Source organism: Mchenga conophoros, linkage group LG11 (genome assembly GCF_057382185.1).
Source record: "Mchenga conophoros isolate Kocher_MC1m ecotype Shallow Benthic linkage group LG11, M_conophoros_male_GT1.1, whole genome shotgun sequence".
Taxonomy (NCBI): Eukaryota; Metazoa; Chordata; class Actinopteri; order Cichliformes; family Cichlidae; genus Mchenga; species Mchenga conophoros.
In genome coordinates this window covers 34,632,311-34,654,598 of record NC_140536.1, presented here as the reverse complement: position 1 = coordinate 34,654,598, position 22,288 = coordinate 34,632,311, and the positions used below count along the sequence as shown (strand labels likewise).

The 22,288-nt window shown below is 40.9% G+C and overlaps 1 protein-coding gene across 1 annotated transcript in view; it reads right to left on the bottom strand.

The window, feature by feature from the left end:
• Window positions 1-22,288, bottom strand: part of rftn1b (raftlin, lipid raft linker 1b) — a 129,066-nt gene that overhangs the window by 86,783 nt on the left and 19,995 nt on the right. The window contains exon 2 of the mRNA XM_085292604.1: window positions 21,129-21,312. Within this exon, the coding sequence (XP_085148730.1) occupies window positions 21,129-21,276 (148 nt within the window). The 5' untranslated portion in view covers window positions 21,277-21,312. The remainder of the gene's footprint in view (window positions 1-21,128; window positions 21,313-22,288) is intronic.

The following is a 22,288-nucleotide window of genomic DNA, read 5'->3' as shown; positions in this document are numbered from 1 at the left end:
TTCACATCACTCATATCAGTCTGGCATTATTCGAGAAATGAGTTCCTGCTCTAATGAAATCATTCCCGGAATGAAAATCAAGCTGTTTTCCTTTGACCTTTGCTTTTAATTAACACACTTGTTCATTATGACAAATTTGGATTATATACTGTTAATCATGAGAGTGAATGCAAAAAAAAATAGCTGAAATTTCAAACACTGGCAAAAACTCTCCTGCACTTTTCTTCCTTCAAATCCTGACTCCTGCAGTTTGTGGTGCTCAAAAATCAAACCACACAGAATAAACAGGAGGAAAATGGTAAATGAAAAATTGGTGGAGCATCTGCCCTGGGGAAAAATTCAAAGTCTTGGCCGGAGGAGCGAGGAAAATCTCAAAGTAGAAAACAAACTAGACATGTTTTTTTTCTGTTAAGATGCCCTTGAGCAAGGTTCTTAACGGCCAGCTTCCCTGGTAGTTTTGCTGAATGGCACCAGACTACGGTTGTTCTGGACCAATCCTAGGTCTTAATGTCCGTAACGAAGTGAGTGTGAAGGGCGCTGCTGGATAAGAGCACACAGCAGAGGTTTCTGGGTAAATAAACATAAAAACAAATAGCCTGGATGGCCAGCTACATGTTAATGCAATTGCTTTTCTTTGTCTAGACACAGCATTTAAGGCTATTTGGGCGAATGTCTAAATACATAAGCATTTCTCTGTATCCAGAGCGCCAGGAGAAGCTTTTACTGGAGATGGGGGTAAAACCAAGTGAAATTCATCTACTGTTCCCTTCGCTAAATGACTTGAATGCTGTACGGCTTAATGAGAAAGCATGGAATCTCTTGATCGGAGGATAACTACCTGTAATTTGTTCTGCCAGTAATAAGGTTTCTATATAGAAAAGGAAAAAGGTCTGCATCTTTTCTCTCTCTTTCATTCTCCATCTCTCGCTCCCTTTCTCTGAGGAACTCAAGTGTGCCTCCATCACCAATCCTCTGGCTGACAGGAGGCCTCCAGAGTGCGTTTTGTCCGCACGACGCCACCTCCTCCGCTGACAGCCCTCAGTTGCCTGGAGACGTTGCTTGAGAGACAAGCTGCGGTAAATGAGCAGGTTGTTGATCAAAGTCCACGACGGCTCCACTGCTGCGTTCTCAACAGCGCGCCACTCAGGCGCCACACACCACTCTCGCTTCCTGTTCTCTGCTAACTACAAGTTGTGGGCTTTTTCCGTACAGTACACCCTGACATTAGCCTCCTGTCAAATTGCATTTGAAGCATTTTCTCCCAAGACGTCCCGGCTTGATTGGGGGTGGGGGTGGGGTGTGGGGTGTTCTTCCATTAGCAATGCAAAAGACTGCAAATTTGAATTTTAAAACATGAGGTTCTGCGATGATTAAGCTCTCTGACAGGCTTGGGATGTTTTGGTGGCACCGTGGGTCTGCTGATTGTGGTGCATAATTTGCTCTGAAGGCTGCAACCAGGGCAAACAATTGTTGTTATTGCTGTTGTCACCTGTCAGCCAAAAAAAACCAAATTCACTGCTGGTAAGGAGAAAATCAGCTCCTTATTGTCTTGTATGATAAAATGCTCCTGAGGATTTTTCACCGTTATGCCTGTAAGAGTCTGGTCGGTGTGTATGCTGCCAGTGGGAAAGCAAACATTCAAGTAAAAGTAAGCAATTCATCTACACTTGGAACTGCATCTGCTGGCCAGTAACAGCACTTTGTATTTAAAATGGGCAACAGCAAGGTGGAGTGATGTCCCTCTAGCTAACAACTGCCATAAGTTCTACCACAAGCCACTACTATCCTACTCAGCACCTGACCTAATGGTCTACAATAGAGAAAACAGTGTGCACTATGGCACTTGAATTGCAGCTTGCACCAGAAAAAACTGCCATTTGGCTTAGGCCAGGTAGTTAACCTATTATGCTCAGTTCAGCTTCTCGGTTTAGCTCCCTTTCCCTTCCCATTAAGCCAGCTGTCTACTGCTTGGCACCGTCCCTGAACTAAAAAGTTTATTGAAAAAACTGACATCTGAGATTTTGGTTCACAGGGACAAGATTTTGCACACCCTGACCTTATTATTTGAAAGTTTAATCAGGTTCAACATAAAAATAAAAATTACCAAAAGAAATAAAAAGCATAAAATGTTTACTACAAAGTTGCAATTTGCTTCTCTGATGTTTTTCAATTTTCGTGAAGAGGTGCATGTTGCTCAGGTGAAACTTGTTTTGCTTCATGGCAGTCTGCATTGGCATTTATCAAAGTCGCACAGCTTATAATCACAGTCACAAAAGTTGCAGCTGCATCTTAAAAGCAACATCAGCATTATGTCTCAGCACGCAGAACAGCTCAATGACTAATTGTAGGGTTACCCCCAGATTCCTCAGGCCAGTAAGCAACAGTATGCTTGAAAATCTCACCATGTGCTTGTGAGTCAAAGGTTTTTGAATGTAATCATTAACACTCTACCAAGCAGTGTCTAAATATTACAGCAATCGGTGTTTTTCCATCGCGCAATAGTTTTAAAAACCTCACATTCTGCTCTTTCTTTGTATGTAAATTCCTAAAATAAAAATACTTAGGGGAGGTCATGAATGATTAATGAATCCGAATCACTGGTAAGTTTGGACTAAAGGATGAATCAAGGTTCAAAGATCAAGAAGGAAAAAGAAAAGAAAGACGTTGTTTTGGCCGTGTAGTAATTATGACCAAAATGATATATTTTTTATAGAAAAATTTCTGAAACCATTAAAAAAAATTCACACCCAATATGAGCAATGGACATAGCCGCTGTGTTGTCAACCACTGATTTGTGAGGTTCCACTTTTAAAACTGAGGGATGTAGTACACTCACACTGCAGCGACTTGTCAAAGAAAGCCCCGTTCGGAAGCACATCCTGCCTTATTCTCCATTTTTACTCTAATGAGGCCCAAAGATTGTAAAATGCACATCATGCTACATGCAATAAGATTGCAGTCTGGTCACTCAGACCACAAACTCATCAGAAAAATGTTTATTAAGGCCACAGATAATTAGAGTGTAGCATTGTTGTCTCATAGATTTTTATATACAGATATAAGCTTACATATGTTTTTAATTTTTTTAATGAGAGAAGTTGCCATCTCAGTGCAGATTTAAAGTGCTCCTCCATTAATTTTACAGTTCAGTCTTTTATATTCTGTCTATGCAGTTAATAGTGTTCTACCAAAACACTTCTATTACATCGCTCAAACTCATAACTCATAAACAAAAGGGGACATGCGACGCTAATCTTTGGTTACTACCTATAATGTTATACGAGTCAGGATTGACATTAATGTAAAGTGCTACTTGACTGGTTGGCAGATGCGTGCAACCACAGTGCAGTAATTCTAGTCTTTTAGCTCTTAGGGACATTTAATCTTTGGTCCTTAAATATACTCTAGGGATGTGCAAGCGGACAATTTACCATTTCTTTTCATATACTGGCGGCTGACGTGACCCATGCTGTCCCCCTGCGGTAATTTCTTGAATGAGAGGCAAATTGTAAAGAGCTTTGAATAAAAGCCCTATATGGAAATGCAGTCCATTTACCGTTCCATATAAAATGCATAAGTAGTCATTATGCACACACACCACCCCTTGTTTTTCCTGCTGCTTGTCTAAAAGTCTGTCAGTGGCAACTGTCAGATAATCCTCTCAGCCTCTCTGGTCACCAGGTAGAGGGGCTGTGAACTACTCCCTGAGTGCAAGATAAACACGGAGAAGTGGCATTTAGAGGTGGAACAAACTTCCAGAGGACATTTGCCACATTCCCATCATGGCCATCTTTTAATTCCAGGTTGAAACTTGACCTTTACTACCCATTTTGGCTTCTTCTTCTCTTAAGTTTATGTCGCCCTTTCTGGACTTCTGAAAGATTTTGATTGGTTAATCTTTTCACTTTATTGCTGCTTCTGTTAGTGTATTATTTAAAGTATTCTGAACTGCCTCTTTCCATGTGTTAACTTTTTACTATTTTATATTTTGTTTGCACAATTTAAGCTGTCACATACCGTGGAGAACAGGTCTTAAATCTTATCTATGAACTAACTACAGCTGATAAATAGTAGTAACGTTGCTGATGTAACACCATAACACAGGAGTAAAGATGGGCACTGGGGAAAAAATGAAGCACTTGGTGAGCGCGCGCACACACACACACACACACACACACACACACACACACACACACACACACACACACACACACAAAAACACTCTTACAGCAAGCCCCAAGCCCTTGACATTCCTCCAGCTCAACCATTGAAATGTCTGCAGCAAGAGCTGTTTTTGCCTCCTCAATTACTACTGAGGCCCTGACGGGAGAAGAACCCGACATGTCACTTCAGATACTCTGCTAGGAGAAAGCCTGTCCAAACTACCTGGCTGGGAGAGGTTCAGTGTCAATGTAGAGCTGCGACAAGTACCGCAGGTATGAGTAGGAGTGTCAAAGGTAGCTTTAGGGACATCACAATTTGATGCTAGATGTGCTGTGATCTTGATTTGGGGAAACATCTGGGAATTTCCACCTGTAGAAACGCACTTGTCACATTTTTCTCTCACCTCTGACATCTCAGCTACGCTTCTGCTACAGCTCATGGGTTAGTAACTACAACTGAAATCATTTCCTGTTGGAGTGGAGGGGTGAAGAGTGGAAACACTGGTCAATGTAAATACACCTGAAATGGACAAAAAGTACCACTAAAAACCAGATAAAAGGTGCCGTAACATCAGTGAAACGTAAAAACAGGCTCCGCCAACCGTTAGTCTGTTCCACACTTACAAGTCGCGGAGTCAGTCTAAAAATAACAACAAAGTGTGAAATGGTTTCAGGCTTGCATATTGCTCTTGACTGTGAAACTGTACAAGGGCTCTGGTGACCTGCTTGTTGCAGAACAGAGCAGTTTAAAGTTGCATCCGAGCTTTTTTCTGTCCGAGTCTCGAAACACTCAACCCACTTTCGACCTGAGACGCCCGTCTTCTTCCTGTTATTCTTAATCTGCCTTCAGACCGTACATTAATGTATAATAATCCAACCGAAATACAAAGATGAAGTGGTTCTGGTTAAAAGCCAAGTGATTTACATTATAGAAAGATGCAGGTCAGGTAACCCTCTCAAAGTAAATTGAGTTGTAAAGTTGGCACGATAAACCTGCAGCACCAAGCAAGCCAAATTGCTGTTTGACTGCCAAGGTGGACTTTGCTTAATTTTCTTTTCTCTTTGTCACAACAGTTACTTATTCTTCAAATGTTACATGATTTGCTTATACTGACACTAAAAATTCAGTAAATTTAATTTCCTGGCAGAGAGATAACATCCATTTATTAAGCTTGAATGCCATCACTGATCAATATCCAACCTTTAACAACTAATGAGATACTACTTGATGCATCTTCAGCGGCTCAGTGAGGTGCTGTACTTAGAAAACTATCATTTTCTATTGAGCTAAATGCTAACATTCACACAGCTAACATAGTAACAGTGACTGTGCTAAGCTACCTATTTACTAGGTACTATCCTGCCATGCTTACTGTAGATTTGAATATTAAAAAGCTGGCACTTGCGAATTAGCACAAGCACAGTTGAGGCTGATAGGAACACCATAGTTTGCAGGCATTTAATGAGATGAATTTATTTTCATATGGTAAAAATGAAACATGCTAAACGCTTATTCTATACTTATATATGATAAGACTGTCTGCACTGAAACAGCACCTTTGCTATTCTATAAAGCATTCACACAGCAGTCCGTTCAAATCCTCACAGCACCAAATACAAATTCTGTCAAAGCCACTAAAGTCTTAGAGAGATAAAGTGATGCCCACTGGCCGATGTGCTGTGATGCACCGGCCACAGTGAGACCGATGTCTCACTCCCCTTTTGTCATGAATGGATGACTGTGATGATGTCTTTTGGACCAAATTTAAAGGCACAGTAAAGCATCAATTTTAAGTGCATAGCTCTAATGTAAGGGGCGCCGTTTAACCCAAATTCCTAACTTTTTCTACTTCTCCTTATCGGTGTTTAAGCCTAACCAGCAGCTGAAAGTAGAAAACAAAGTAGAAAACACCAAGCTCCCAAATGGGGCACGAACCGCAGTCTGCTGACTGACAAACTTGTGAGCTCCGTATTCCAAATGCAAACGTTGCCGCTCTTTAAAAGAGCAACATTGTCTGTCAGCACCCATATTATTAAGACACCACTGACAAAGACCCCTTGTCCACATCTCTGCAACACCAACAGGATCTGACAGAACAGCATTATCTGATGCTCTGAGTGGAGAAGACTTGAGGTTCACTGAACACTACATACACTGGCATGTGGCGGAGCTGGGATGGAACTTCAAAGCCCAGACATTTATGCCCAACCTGAGGGGTAGACTATGAAATAAAAGCATTGGGTTAGTGAGGTATGCTGTCCCTCAACACATAACCCAGTTTTATTTAGACTTTCAGTTTTACACGTAACATTAGGAAAGAACTGCAGCACCGAGACTCCACTGAGACATACAATACATACATCAAGAATTAAGAATGTTTTTTTGCTGTGATCCGCTCTTGCATGTATTACAGTTTAACATAATATTTTTTTCATTTTCCTCATAACTCTCCATGACCTATTAGTCTGTGTTTAGCAGCACTTGATTGATCAATTTTGTGTGACAGAAGAGGTGCATCAGATTCGTGTTTTATGTGAGCGTGCACCGAACTGAAAGAGAACGTTTTACAAAGAAACTTTATAGCCAGTATCTGAGGTTGCAGAGCAAACTTGCTTCTTAGTACACCCCTCTGCTCTGCCACCTGAGCCACAGCCATCTATCTTATCTGAATCATGCTTTGCTTCTGCTATCATCATTCAGTGCTGGCACCTCACAGCCTGGCAAAATAAACTTGGAGGAGAACAACACGAGGCAAGGAGAAACAAAGACAGTTCAAATCTGTTGGACGTTAAGGCAGCCTGGAAGGCACTTCATCCTGCACATGCATGTTAGTGCAGCTGTGTCAAAAGAGCTTATGATTTAACTGTCTCACAAATTACATTATTGTAGTATTCATTGATGCATGTGGTACACATTTTAGCTAAATCACTATATGCGTAGCAGCTAAGACTGCAGCTAAATGCAGCTCAACAACACCGAATGTATCTGTGAGCTTTGAGGATTTTAATATGGCCGAAGTTGTTGTAATTCATCTTGTGATGGCCATGAATGTCCGTACCAATTTATTCAAGAGTTCTTGAGACATTTCAGTTCAAATCAAAGCTTCACTACAGGCCAAAGAAAGGTAGTTCCAGCCTTATATAACAACTAGACAATATATCATTTAATCCTCATTCAGACTTTGAGGTGGAGGTATATGGATGGATGGTTTTAGACAATTGAGATTTTCACTGGGCTGCACTGGAGGGCCATTGGGAACCAGAGACCAGGCGTATGCTAATAGGAACACAGTGCTAATCCATCACCCGTCTCTACAGAAATAATTAAGTCAAATTATAGACAACCCCCGCAACCGCACCTTAATCTCCCTCCAGATGGGGGCCCTGCCGTACAACAGGTGGCCTCTCCTCATATGAACCTGCATCCCACCACTGTCATTTGAATCCCTGCAAACAATGGTGGACCAGAGGAGCCAGACATCCACGAAATATGAGACGCGTACATAATTATGATGGAGCGAGCATACATGTGTGATATCTATTTCATAATTAACCACCTACTGTGACTCTGACACCTGTCTGTGTCTTTTGTCTGTGTTTCTAACAATGGGCTGAAAAGGGGATGCAAAAAGCCAGTGCGTTCAAATGGCAGCCTTACATTGTAATAGTCCAGAAAGATGGAGTCGTCGTGCTCTGTTTTTAGGAGTCAAAAGAAGCAAACACAGTGCCTGCACTCAACATACTTAGTACTTTATTTGATTTTTCTAGGTTTTTTTATAAATTTTGTGGCTTGATAGGAACATAATGAGACATATTTTCACAGCTGTGGTGCATGTGGACATAAAACCTGGACAAAATGGTTTTAAAACCGAGGTTTAATTTAAAAAAATACAGAACATTATCGTAAATCGTTCAACTGACATTCAGCTGCAAACCTACCGCAGGTAAAACTGCACAAAGGTGACGAGCGCAACCTTCATTCCCCTGCCCGTGATAGTGTCTGCACAGCATGTTTACACATATCATCATACAGTAAACTCTACCTAATCAGTGTGCTTTTGCCCTCAGTCACAGAAGAACACAGAATTATACATCCATGTTGCAGCTGGGGATGATGAACTCTGATTGCTTTCCCCTCGTCCCTCTCCCGTGACTGCAAATTCATCACACCGACAAATCGCTCCCTGCATCCCACGTGGGTGTGAGTGCAATCAAACTGTAACGTGCACACAAGTCGACCCCAATCAGCACCCTGTTTTCGAATGCCACCCATTGATGTGATGGGTTGAAAACATAAGCAGGTCTGAAGCATCTCAATTCCTATTTGACGGTGGCTTCGGGCAAATTGTTACTCTGTGCCGGCAAGAGTGAAATCACATTAAATGCCTGCGAGCGCACCGTACCCGCAGATAGGTAACTCACGGCACCGTCTCTCATCAGCTTTGCAAAGATTCAATTCAGCTTTGCTCCGCAAACATTTTCCGTGAAGTTCTCGCCCCGTTTGTCAAATACACTTAAATAAAGCAGCTGCTTTTTTTCACTTATTGATGTCATGAGTAGTGAAGGCCTTACTGGAGAACTGATTTCAGAGTAAACTGTCTCGCAGAGGGGCGGTGCTACAGAAACATGCACTGCTTCTGCCAATTCTTTCTAACGAGTAAAAACTTCAAACAAGCTTTTGAAAAACGTTTGCTTTCCAAATCCTAACACGTCCGCTGGGAAGGGTCAAGACGACTTCAGAAGATACGGATGTTTTAGCTGAAGTTGGTTAATGGGAGTGGGAAAACATCTGGCAGAAGGAGACAGACTTCCACAACCATTTACAGTGGAACTGTCGGGATATGTCAAAATCATTGTCTTTCATCCATGCGGGTGATTCAGCACTCGCACAAACCAAGCCCAGAAGTTGGATTGAGGGGACGAGTATTGTGTTACGTCCAGCAGACAGTCGTTAAGTACATTAATGAATGTCTGTTTCTATGGAGGGCCACAACTACCAAAATGAAAAATACATTTAGAAATAAATATATTCATCACTACATAAACTACTGTGCCAAAATGCCAAAATATGAAAATAAATGCTTATTTATGGTTTCTTTTCTTTGTATTACTCTTTTTTAGTCGTATAATTTCCCTCTTTATTTCTTGTTTTCTGTTTTTATTGACATATGCTTTTAGAGTCATTGGTTTATTTACCTTTATTTGGCTGTTTTGAGTCTCTGTACTCTTGAAGACATCAAGAAGTGAAGGTGCTTCTTAATTGCAATTTTATCTTGATGCCAAAGCAAACACCAGACATACGCTGTGCTGTGTTGCTGTCTCCATTTTTGATGGAAAAGCTCCAGCACCTACACCTCATCTAAGAAGGAAAAAAACAACCTTTGTTTTCCTGTCAGTGTCTATTATCACAAAACTGAAGACTTTCATTTCATTTTCAGATAAGTGCTACCAGAAAATGACACCTTTTCTAATACAGTGATTGATGGCAGTGAAAAGCAGGCTGGCTCCCGTCAATGTCATAAGTAATTTTTGTTTCAAAATCGGAATTTCGGTTAGCTGCTTGTTTTCCAAAATACATTCATGGCATTAAACAGAAAATAACAAATGTTCAACACTTTATTTAAAGCTGAAGCCATTCCAAGCTGATGTGAAGGACACAGTGTTGAACTGAAAGCAAGTTTGAAACTGTTTCTATGTCAGCTGGAAGAAAGCTGAGATTTTCAATATAAAGCTGAAAAATCATAGTGATTCACAGTGTTTGCAGCATTTTCACTTTCCTAAGAAAAAGAACGGAAATGGTGAGACCGTGCTTTGTAATGTCACTGAGCAAATACTCGCTGCTGGAAGAAAAATCATCACTCAGATTTTGATGATTGTTTGTTTTCACTTTGGCTGAGAGATCATGTGACTCCTTCATGAGCTGAGAAAATTGTCCGACCTCTTGAGCTCATTAAATCATCTCGCAGCCACTGGAGAAATGCATAAGCATTCCTTAAGATAAAATCAACCTTTTTTATTTCAGATCATTAGTGCCAATATCTTTACTTTTTCACAATGATAACTTGTCTAATTTGTCTAAGCATCTATACAATAGCTATCATCTGAGATCTGAGAGAATAACAACATGTTTGGCCTGGGCAACGCTCTGTTGTTGCAAGTAGGCAGGAACTGAGGTCAAGGCTAAGGTCACTTCCTGTACATTCTGCTTGTGTGGCTTCAAAGGCTCCTCACTGTCTAACAATAGCTGTAGCTGCATGAAAGAGCCTCTTTTTATTTTTTTTCACACACATAAATACATTTGTTCCTCTTCGGGAGGTGCTACCAGGGCCAGGCCAGAGACCAGTGGAGGTGTTTTGTTAAATTTAGATTGTTTGCTCCTCTGCTGTGGAGACCCTGATTGCATTTCAACACAATCAATACTGGCATATTGGATCTGAGAGAGAGGGCAATAAGAGCCAATAAAGCTTTGAGGGGGCGCTCGGGCGTATTGTCTGTCAGGCAGGCAGGAAAACAGCAGAGGCCGCGTTAGAAGAAGCAATAAACAGGAAGCCTCGACAAAACTGTGCCGCGTGCAAACACAGCTAAATGCGAGACAACCCGACGTGGACCAAGACACAGAGGCTCTGAACAGATATGTCACCCAACAACATGTGTATATGTACAAAAACATACATATAGGAGCCTCAAACACCACCCACAGTCCCTATCTCAGATTCTATCTCTTCCCCTCATTTCCTCTCTTTTCAAGACGCTCACAGTCACTTGCTCATCTGATGACGCACACAGGTTCCCCACCCACATGCAGAATTAATATCTCAAAAATAAAACCCAAAGAGCCCCAGGATATGTTATTTTGCCATAGCACTGGGAAAAGTCTTGATAACAAGGCCTTTTAGAAAGCGCAGTTATGACTGGAATCTCATAAATCTTCTGGGATTTTTAGATTAAAAAAAATCCAGATGCCTCTGCAGCTTTTTTAAACTTTAAAATGCCTCTCTAAATCTCACTTGCCATGGTACACCTGCTTCCATTTAGTTTTTTCTGTTATTCTCTGGCCCTCTGACCTCCCATTTTATTCACTACCCTCCCATCTCCCACAATAAGAACTGCCAGCTGAGAAACCTGTAACACACTCAGTGAGCAGGCTCGAAAAATCTGATTCAAAACAGGTGCAGAATATTTTGTATATATATATAGAATAGAATAGAATAGAATTCAACTTTATTGTCATTGCACATGCACAGGTACAGGGCAACGAAATGCAGTTTGCATCCATCCAGAAGTGCTTTAGTGATATAGATATATTACAATATATATTAGCAATAATATAGATATGTGAGTATATTACAGAAATGGGTCTATTATGGTATGTTATAATGTACACGGTATGAAGTATGTTGTGAATATTCTATAACTATAAGTATGTACAGGCTGTAGTGAGTACAAGCTATGTACAGGATATGAACAGGATATAAATATGAAAAACTATACAGAATATGAAATAAATAACTTTACAGAATCTGGGATATACAGCTATACAGAAATGGGAACTATGCAAGTTGTAAACAGTTGTAGGATTAAAGATTATCGAATGTACAGAATGATTATTTACACAGAGCTATACAGTAGTGCAGTTAAGATAAGTGAGGGTGAGGATAGTTTCTACAGAGGCTATATAAAGTGCTAGTGGTTGTGAGTGGTGGTTCAGTCCATGTTATTATTGTGTTTGAGGGTACAGTTGTCCATTGTGGGTGTGTGTATGTTCAGTCCATGAGTTTAACGTGGGTCAGATGTCAGGAGGCAGAGTTCATATATATCTATATATATATATATCTATCTATATATATATATATATATATATATATATATATATATATATATATATATATATATATATATATATATATATATATATTAGGGGTGCAACGATATTCGTATCGATATTGAACCGTTCGATACAGTGCTTTCGGTTCGGTACGCATATGTATCGAACAATACAACATTTGTAATTTATTTTATCAATTTTCCTTCTGACGATGCTGTCTGTGTTGAGCGCTCAGTGAATCTGCGTTCGACTACTCCGCCTAGGCTGCACTGTCGAGCGCAGATCCACTGAGCGCTCAACACAGACAGCATAGTCAGGAGGAAGAGCGCAGGGCAAGCTAGCGAGACAGAAGTTAAGCTCTCCTTGCAAGATGGACCTCCCCCACTCTCATTCAGATCTGGCGTTTGGAATTATTTTGGTTTTCATGTGACGTATGACCCTGAAGGTAAGCGAGTCATGGACTAAAGTAAAACAGTATGTTGGATGTGCCATGCAATGCTTAATTACATTGGTGTGAACTAGTGTGTTAGCGCAGTTAGCTCGTTAACGTGTTGGCCGTCTAGCCCCATGCACGGGGCGATCGGCGGTAGCTCGTTAACGGAGATTTGCCGTGTTGTGGCGTTAAGGTCATTTCAACGAGATTAACCTGAAAGCACTAGTGGGAACACAACGAATATGACTGCACATTTACATCATCCTAGTGCAAAGACAAAAACAACAAGCATGCTACTAACTTTAGCCGAGTCATTTAGACAGCTGTTAGCACGTGATTCTCCTTATGCTGCTGAGAATATAGCCCAGAAGAAGCGGATAGTATAGCTTTTATTTTGGAAAGAGACATTTCTCTGTAATAAACTCTCTTTTCCAAAGATGAGTGATTCCTCAATCAGATACAGGGCTTGCAATATCGCTAGCCCGACGTCCTGGAGCTAGCGATCTTTCCAGTCGGGCTACAAAAATCTATCTCTTCCCTGCCCGTCGGGCTATTGTAGGAAAAATATATGTCAATGCTTTTGCATTCTTTCAGAAATGTAGCTGGGTAATTATGTCATTGGCATCGGTGAGCCACTGTCAATATGTGACATATTGAAATCGCGTTTGAATTTGCGCTTGTTTTTTTGCTTTCACTTTGCAATGACAGCACTGATCTGTGAGTGATGATAATTTGTGCACCAATTCCTCTGACATCGTCTTATTAATCGTTAGCTTACTATGCAAACATGACAAGTGAAATCTCCCGCAGCAAGCTTAAACATGTGAGAGGTTGATCGCGCAGAGAATCGCTGAGCTTATGTGAGTCCGTGTGTAAAAGTAGCAGTATATATATTTTAGTTCTGCTGAGCCAAATAAGACAGGTCGGGGTGAAGAAGTGACAGCCAAAGAAAAGCTTACCACAAAACGGAGAAGTTATGACAAATCAGACTATAAGGCAAAAAGAAAGTGCAGCTTTATGGTTTCATGGACAAAAGAATTTCTGTGGCTGCAATATGACGAGCTAAATAACCAGGGCTGCACATAAGTGGTCCGCAGGTGCGCATTCGCTGTCAAAATAAAAAACGCGCACAAGGGTTAGGGTTAAATTTAAAAACTGTACTTTTGAGTTAAAATATATATTTATAATTTTAATAAATGACAAATTAAAAAGGCATGAACATTTTTTTGTATCGAAAAAATATCGAACCGTGACACCAAAGTATCGAACCGAACCGAACCGAACCGTGAATTTTGTGTATCGTTGCACCCCTAATATATACATATATATATATATATATATATATATATATATATATATATATATATATATATATATATATATATAATGTGTGTATGTGTGTGCAGAGGGAGAGAAATAAAAGACACACACATCATGTACCTGAAGCTGATCTGGGTTAACTACAACAAAGCCTTCAAACACACGTAGCAGCCTGCACAGAGTATGCAGCATTACCAGAAAAGCTAATCTTAAACATACTGCTGAGCAGGGAGGGAGGGCGAGGGGTGGGGGAAGAAAGAGGAAGGAACCAGGCAGAAATCTGCGTTTCCTGTTGCTGAAAACTTTGTCAGCAGTTGCAGCTGGTTGAAGCTTAACGAATGGAACCTGCTGAGCTCCGGCTCTGTCACACGCGCCTAAAATGCTGCTCTGACATCTTTGTCTCAGCAAACGATGGCTTGGCATTTTGCTGCCTGAGTGGCTCGAAACAATACAAGCAGCACCCACTAAGTGTGCCACTTACTATGGATGGAGGAAGAGAGAAGACGCTGTGACACAAGCCTGAATTTGCACTGCTGGTTTGGCCGGCGGTTCATGGAAGATTCCACGATTTTCCACTAATCACGCTGAATACCTTCATCAGGAGCTCTCAGTGTGAGATAGACGAACTGTTCTTAAGGAGGTCCAGATTATAAATTCACTATTTTCCTAACATAATCACCACTTGCCCCTTTTGATTTCTCAGACCATCAGAAATACATTTCCGATTCAATTCACTTTGGGCTGCATCTAATTTACAATTTGGATTTCAGCTGTACAGCCACACTCTGAGCACTGGGAATATAATGGAAATATAATGTAAAAACCAGATGACCGTGAATTCTGTCTTCAATGTCATTCTCCCCTCCAATAGCTGCGATTCAATTCCACCTCTCAAGCTGGGGAGCCAGGGGATAAATCCAGGCTCCCCCGCCATCCAAGGACTAATCTCCCCTCGGAAAGCCACTCCGGCATGCAGCGTTCCTGCTGACCTCTCCCACAGCTCTGTCTTATATCTGAGTGGAGTGACGGGAGGGAGCTACTCCTGTGTGTCACTCACCTGCCGCCACAGCTACAGCTCATATTAACAAGGGGACTCAGGGCTCCAGGGGTTTTGCATATAAATGATGTGTCTCATTCCCGAGATGATATCAAACGGTGTGTCTAGTCCTTTGTGTGTGTGTGTGTGTGCGTGTTATGGTCTTATGCCTGTTCACCAGTTTTGATTTCAAGGACGACATCTTTATTTCTCCAGTATTTCCCGACCACATGCCACAAAGCTGCAACATATTGAGCATGTTTTCAATCTTTCATTCCTCCTGATGTTTTTAACATTTCAAAAATCACATTTTGGGAAATAAGATTCGTGCCACGCATCCCTGAGTGTGTTCGCTTGTATTCACAGTCAAATGGCTCCTTTCCACGCCATCTAACGCGAGCTTTCTCTCAGTTCCCCGTGGGGTCATGATCTCAATATCAAACAGACTCTCTGTTTTTGTTTTTTTGCCACGTCTTTCAGAGGCGATTGAATGCTATCAGCAGAGTGACCGTGAAGCTGAATGCATGCTTTAAAATGATAAAGAAACATGAGGCAGCAGCAGCAACTCATCACGCTCCTGTTTAGTGCTGAGCTTTTATTACGTAGAGCTTTCCACTGATTTACACTTTCTTTCATCACCGTTTTTCTGCAGTAGAAGGTGTTATTTTCATACATTTGGTAGCCAGTTAGTAGCCTGAGGGGCCATTGGGGCGGGAGTTGCAGAAAACTATGATCTAACACCGTGGCAAGCAATTACTATAAACATTATTCACAGAGCAGTAGTCATAGTAATGCAAACTCAACATCATGAGGGCATATGGCCTTACTCGAGAAGAGAGAGGTTAAAATAAAAGCGACACAGAGGCCGATGTCTTTGCCACAAGAAAGGTTTTGTCTTATGTCAGATTTGTTCACACAGACAGTGATAATGGTTTCTGAATCACCACTTGACTTTCACAGTGTTTTGTAGTGCTCTCCCCTCACAAGCAAAATGTTATAACATGTGGTGGGTGATGCTTACACGCCAGAACTGTAGGATGACCATATTAAAGATATCTACTCTCAATGATGTCACTGAGCGCCAAGAGTAGAAAAAACTGACTGAAACAGCTTTTAAGAGCAGCCTGAGGCCTGTGCTGCAGTTATAAGTACACTGTTACAACGGTGAATGCACAGTTTTTCTTCCCGTTGTCTCTGTGTGTATATAGCCTGTGGGCACTGAACCACCAACTACCTACTATTCAAACATGTTGTTTATGAGGGGCAACCAATCAGAAGCAACGCGGCCCATATGAGGAGGAAGCAAAAGTAAAACAACTTGTTTCAGACAGCTGTTTTAGTTCTAATGGGTAAACAAGGTGCATGTTGTTAATGCAAAGCTACTCTAGTAGGATAAAACTATAGAGCTGTGAAACACAATGATAGGCCATATTTAATGAAATCACAGTACATATAAATCAGCTTTTATGTAAACTGTGACAGTAAAAGAACACCACAGCTGGAGATAAAGCAGATAAGCACAGGCCAGCACGATCTGAATTTGACTCTGAGTTTAAAGTTTCGGCTTCCGACATCAAAAGATAACAAGAGGAACGCTCACAGGGGGATCATTATAGGGTGCCACTTAAAAGTTACAGTAACACTGAGCTGAAAGGGAGGTAAAAATGGCACGCACTTCTCGGGATTCTTGATTCTGCTGCTTTAAAAACGATCACAGTAAGGTACTGCGACAAAGAAGGTGAACTGAGGTCAAACAGGAAATAATAAATGACTCCTGGTTAAACACGTTGGTGGTTTTTTGGTTCTATTTTAAAAGAGCAGTGCAGCACAGTTGCGGCTTTAATCGCTTATGACATAGGTGTCAAACTCTGGCCAAATTTGGCCCGCAGCCTAATTACATTTGGCCCGCAAAGCCATACCAAATGACTATTAGAGCTGGCCTACTGGTATTATACAGCTAATATATATATTGTTTAGTATAAAGCTTTGCTTGTTCCATATTCAGTTTTTCAGCAAAACGTGTTCGAGTCCATAAGAAAAGCTTCATTCTCATATCTGGAGGAAGATTTTTTTTTCAATAAATATTAATGTTAGCCCGCGACTTTGTTCCAGATTTGAATTTTGGCCCACTGTGTATTTGAGTTTGACAACCCTGGCTTATGAGTTCAAGTGTTTTGGCCACTTGTAACACTGAAGTCAACGTTTATCTCTTTTGTTTGTGCGTGAGTATCCAGCAGATGCGGTGCACATTGATTGTAATGGTCTCACTCTTCTGCTGATTAACAAGTGGCAGTCACATGCTACCGAACGCCGGAACGAGACAACAAAACCATGGAAGAGAAACCGACAAGCCGGCGATCGTAAACCAATGTTTTAAAGTGTTTCATGAAAAAAACATAATCAGTGCTTTTACTGCACAAGAGATACATTTGCAACACAAGATTGTTGTCTGTGTGTCTGTGGCTCAGGTGGAAGGTCGGGTTGTCCACTAATTGGAGGGTTGACGGTTTGATCTCCACATAGTCTGAGATGATGGATTGTTTTTTCTTTTTAATTTGTTGCTGGCTTCACAAATCAATACATTACACAAACCAAGAATTATGGTCAGCATAAGGAGTTACGGTAAAACAGTAATTCACCAGTAATTGTATAAAAAGTGAAAGTATGTGCAAAATGCAGACGAGGTAATTGTCTAGAGAATTCATAGTGGGCCCAATGTGTCCCGCCCCTGCACGCTAAGCCGCTGCCCAAAACAAACAGACGTTTTCCTTTCATACTATCTGCTCTTTAGCCATGGTTTGAACCTGACTCACCAGACATTCACATGTGAAAAAGACTACAGCATGCCTTACAGGACCGGCGGGGCTGGTACATGCTTTGGTACAATACTGGGTTGGAATGAAACCCACATCAGAAAACTCCACAGGGTACCTTTTAAGAGCAGTAAAGACAGTTAATTTTAAGAGTCATAAGTGATTAATTAAGAAAAGTATGTGTAATTACCTAAAGATGTAGTGTAACAAATGTTCTGTTGGCGCTGACAATGTAAGTATCCATAGTTATGTCCCTGCCCTACAGCTCTACCACAGACTATTTTCATATTCATAATCTTTGACTCTGCCTTAAATATTTTACAGGTTTCCTGGAGAAAAGGCCAGACACATGAATCATTGCCTACACTTACATACATGCTACAAGGTAATTACAGCCATGAGTAACACACTAACCCTTCAGCCTGAAAATCTGCTGATGCATGAAGTGATTCAGACACTCGACCGTGCTCCCAGGATTATTTCTCAAATGCAATGTGTTCCTAGCTCAACTTGGCAGACACACACACACACACACACACACACACACACACACACACACACACACACACACACACACACATATATTTTAAGAGATGAACAAAGGCAGAAACATAGACAGAGGCGCACTGACAGTGACAGAGCGATAAGGCAAGACAAAACTGATTACAGTAAGTACCAACCCCCATCATTAAAGAGCATACTTGAAGATAATAATGTGGCCATGAACCAATGACAAACGCACGCAGTTCAACAAAAGGGAGGCACCCATCCACCTCCCGCTACCCCTTCAAGCCCCACCCTCATGTCAGGTCCCATATGACGGAGGATAGAAAGCCTCCCTGCCCCCCGGACGCCCACATTCCCCGGCTCCTTCATCCATCCAGTCCAGTCCGCCTGACAAACTAATGGAGACTAATCAACTGCCAGGACGAACACGTTGCACACTACATCTCCCTGCTTCCCGTACCATCCCCCCGCCTCCACTGCAACAACCGCCACCCCACCAAAACTCACCTCCCGCAATCATTTTAGCTATAACTGTCAGGGGCAGAAATAACAGAGTGATAGCTATATATAGCACCCTGACTCTCCGCTGGCCTAGTACATACACATACACACTAACGCACAGCCTTGTCCCTGCGCACATTCATTCCCCATTAGCTCACCTTAACCTTTATGACCTCCATTATGCGTGTGACCTTATTCTAATCCTAATTCTAGATATAATGTTAAATTAACCTTCACCTGAACGTTGGAGTCAGCGTCTGTCTATTCAGTAGCTACAGGTCGGCAGGTAAGTTTACACTTTGTAAATGAATGTCTTTTCCAGCAACACAGAAACCAGTGAGCTGAGTGTGTTTACACAGAGTCTGACAGTTGGATTCTAATCATTGAAAGCACAATACCCATTTGCCTATGTTTTATCTGTTTTTAAAAGTATCATCCAGGTTATGACTAATAGCCTAATAATAATGTGGGATTAGTCTTCTAAACGGCCCGAGGTGTGTGTATGCTTCAGTGCGGTTTCTTTGTTTTGATTCTGCGGGCAAGCTGCAAAATGTCATGGGAGTGAACTGGAAGCAAAGCTGAGTCTTTGAAAAATGAAAAGTACGCCTTGCAGTTGAAAAAGAGGAGGGAGCTCTGCTTTTGGGGGGCATTAGCAAAATTACTTTCCTGTAACAACAGCATGAAGAATAATGGTTATGTTAGCATGCTTTGATTAGTATTGCACACTTAATTAGGACCAAAATCTTGTCCGTGTGCGTGCAGACTACTAATGCTGTCTCCTCAGATGACCATAACATATATATCAATATATGTATTTATATATGCATTGTGTGTGTGTGTGTGTGTGTGTGTGTGTGTGTGTGTGTGTGTGTGTGTGTGTGTGTGCCTACGTGTTTGCACCAAGCACGCAAACAGAAGAACAAAGTGTGTAAAAATGAGTTTTTTAGCAGCCACCGTAACTAAGCACATATTTTCTTTATCTCGTGAGTCTGTGTGATTCATGCCAGCAAAATGCAGCTCAGGAGACACCTGCTGCAGTGGGAACTACCACAGAGGCAGTTTGGAGTGTAGTGGCATTGTGTCTATGTGTCCTTCTGTCCTTCTGCCTGCCTGTGGACAGATTCTGTTAACACACTTTAAAGACCGGTTTAGTCTGACACCTGTGCCGTCATTCCCTGCACTTTAGACTCCCTATAATGTTTATCTTTATCTGATTTAACTTAGGTTAAGTTAAACCAGATAGGTCAAAGATGGATGTGGTGTGAGTACTCTCACCACAGCTGCAGCTGGTGTAATCTCATTGCTTAAAACTAGTTCAATTTAAAATACTGTACCTAGAATTCTGTGCCGCTTACTTGAAATCCAAGCAGTTTTCACACAAATCATCTTATTAGTAGACGTTTCGTGCCATAACAAAAGTGAAGATGTGTGCTCCTCACATGCATTACAAAACATACAATGTAATAGCCAAACCATGAAGTTTGGTCTCTGCATCTCAGGAAACAGCACCAACCTTCATTTAGGACAGGAAGTAGAGGCAGGGGGATTTCTGCCTGAATCTATGTGAATATGTGGGCATCGGTATATGGATTCTACCCTGTAAAAACAAATGAATCATTTCCATATTTCTTTCCATGGCTCAAGCAGTCTCAGTTTGACTTTAGGCGTAATCTTCATCGTTAGCATGTCCACTTTCTTTCCAGCCCACCAGGCAGGTCGGAGAGCACAGACATTCAGGGCAGCTGAATCATTGTAAAATCACAGTAAAACTAGCTGAAGAGAAACAGATTTGTGACCTTGAACAAAAAAGTCCATCACCGCAGCAGGCCACCTTTTACTTTGTTTGCATCCCCTGCTAGCAGCTTGGACCCTACCTCCCATAATTGATGGTCGCCAGCAGGAAGTTTGACATGGATTGGTCTGGAAAGTTCTATATCATTAGCATGACGTGAAAGCATGACTGACTAATTGTCAGAAAAGAAATTATAATGGATGTTGCTATACAGGGAACAAGCACTAATTAACACTGTCATTACAAGAAAATGCTGATGAAAATTACAGCTTTTATTCCACGAGTGATAGATTTCTTCTGTGCCTTAATATATTTTATTTATTACTGGCTGTTTGATATTGTACTATTTTTAGAAGGGGACTAGACAGATTAATTGTACTGGAGGTAAAGAAAATCACACATAGAGCACAGAATGGTGTATTTTGTTGCAGGTAATCCCTTGGAAAACGTGTGAGGCACGCTGATCCCTTACTATGCAGAGATATGATGCAGCAAAAGCCTTGAGCTAGTCATATAATTTCAGCTGTGCATGTGAAAGATTAGATTGTTATGGCCCAGCAGCACAAAAAAAACATTAACATATCAGTTACAATACACTGATCAATAGCAGTGATTGTTGCACAGAGATTTGTGTACCTCAGTGGTAAATATTGTGGGTTGCACTCTAGCTGTGGTTTCTGAAATTAAAAGGATTGAAGGTTTCTTTGAACACATTTAAAAGAAGGTTGTCCGTCTTACCGTCTTTGCCGATGAGGAAGTCCAGGTAGCGGTATGTGTAGGCCATGCCCACCTTGGTCTCCACCTGTGGCCTCTTCAGGGTGGAGTAAATCTTCCCTGGACTGTTCTCCTCTGAAACTGGTTTCATCTTGCGTAACCCGCAGCCCATGGCTCCACAGTTTTTAGGTCACTCTTTACAAAGACCCTACAAAAAAATGGACAAAGTGCTTCTTTAGCTGAGCTAAAAAGTAGACATTGCATTGCAAAAAACAAAAACAATAAAAAGCATGATTTAAAATAGATTATAAAAAAAAAAAAAAAACTAGCGAAGACTTATTCAAATTTAAAGTAGAGCTCTTAACAGCTGACAGACTCTTGTGATCACTGGGGAACAATTAGCATTCCATTGTGATGTTTCTGTCACTCACAAGTTCATAATAATTCAAAGACTTACTCAAAGTAAGTCAATTAACTCAAAGACTCAAAGACTTCTGAGATATAAGTGTTCTGTTTTCCATCTTGCTAACCGAGCTACAGTTGCAAGAGAGGTTTATCTTTTGCTTTGTGCTATGGAAACAAATTGAACGGGAACTACGGATGGATTTTAAACTGCAACTTATTGCTTATTTGAAAAATTATAATAGCAAATTATGTGAACTGTAAAACTAACTGTAACCCCCCCCAAAAAAAAAACAAACAAACAAAAAAAAACAACAACACCCGTGCACAGGATTTTGTGCACCAGTGGTCAAAAACAATAAAATACAATAACAATATATAGCTACAAACCATAACTTGGCTTTCCAAGCTTTGCAAATGGCCAAAAGTACAATGTTGGCTCTTGCTACTATAATCAAAATGGGTATAATTTTGTTGTGTTCATATCTGCTGTGAGTTTCAATTGAGAGTTTTAATTCCTTGTTGACCACCCTATTAAATAAAGCTGTTTCCATTGATTGATTAATTTGCAGACGAGGTAACTGTTTTGATCCAATGAAATTAAAAAGTTGTTAAAGCTGCTCAACTTTTTTAAATTCCTCCAGATGTAAAAATGTCAGCAGATAAAAATAAAAGATGTGTAATTTGGTCTTTTTTTTACTGAATGAAACAGGAAGGTCGGGGTTAAGTGTCGTATGGTAGTCCAGTTATTGACCTTTTTTGCTACATTAGATAAATTTGTA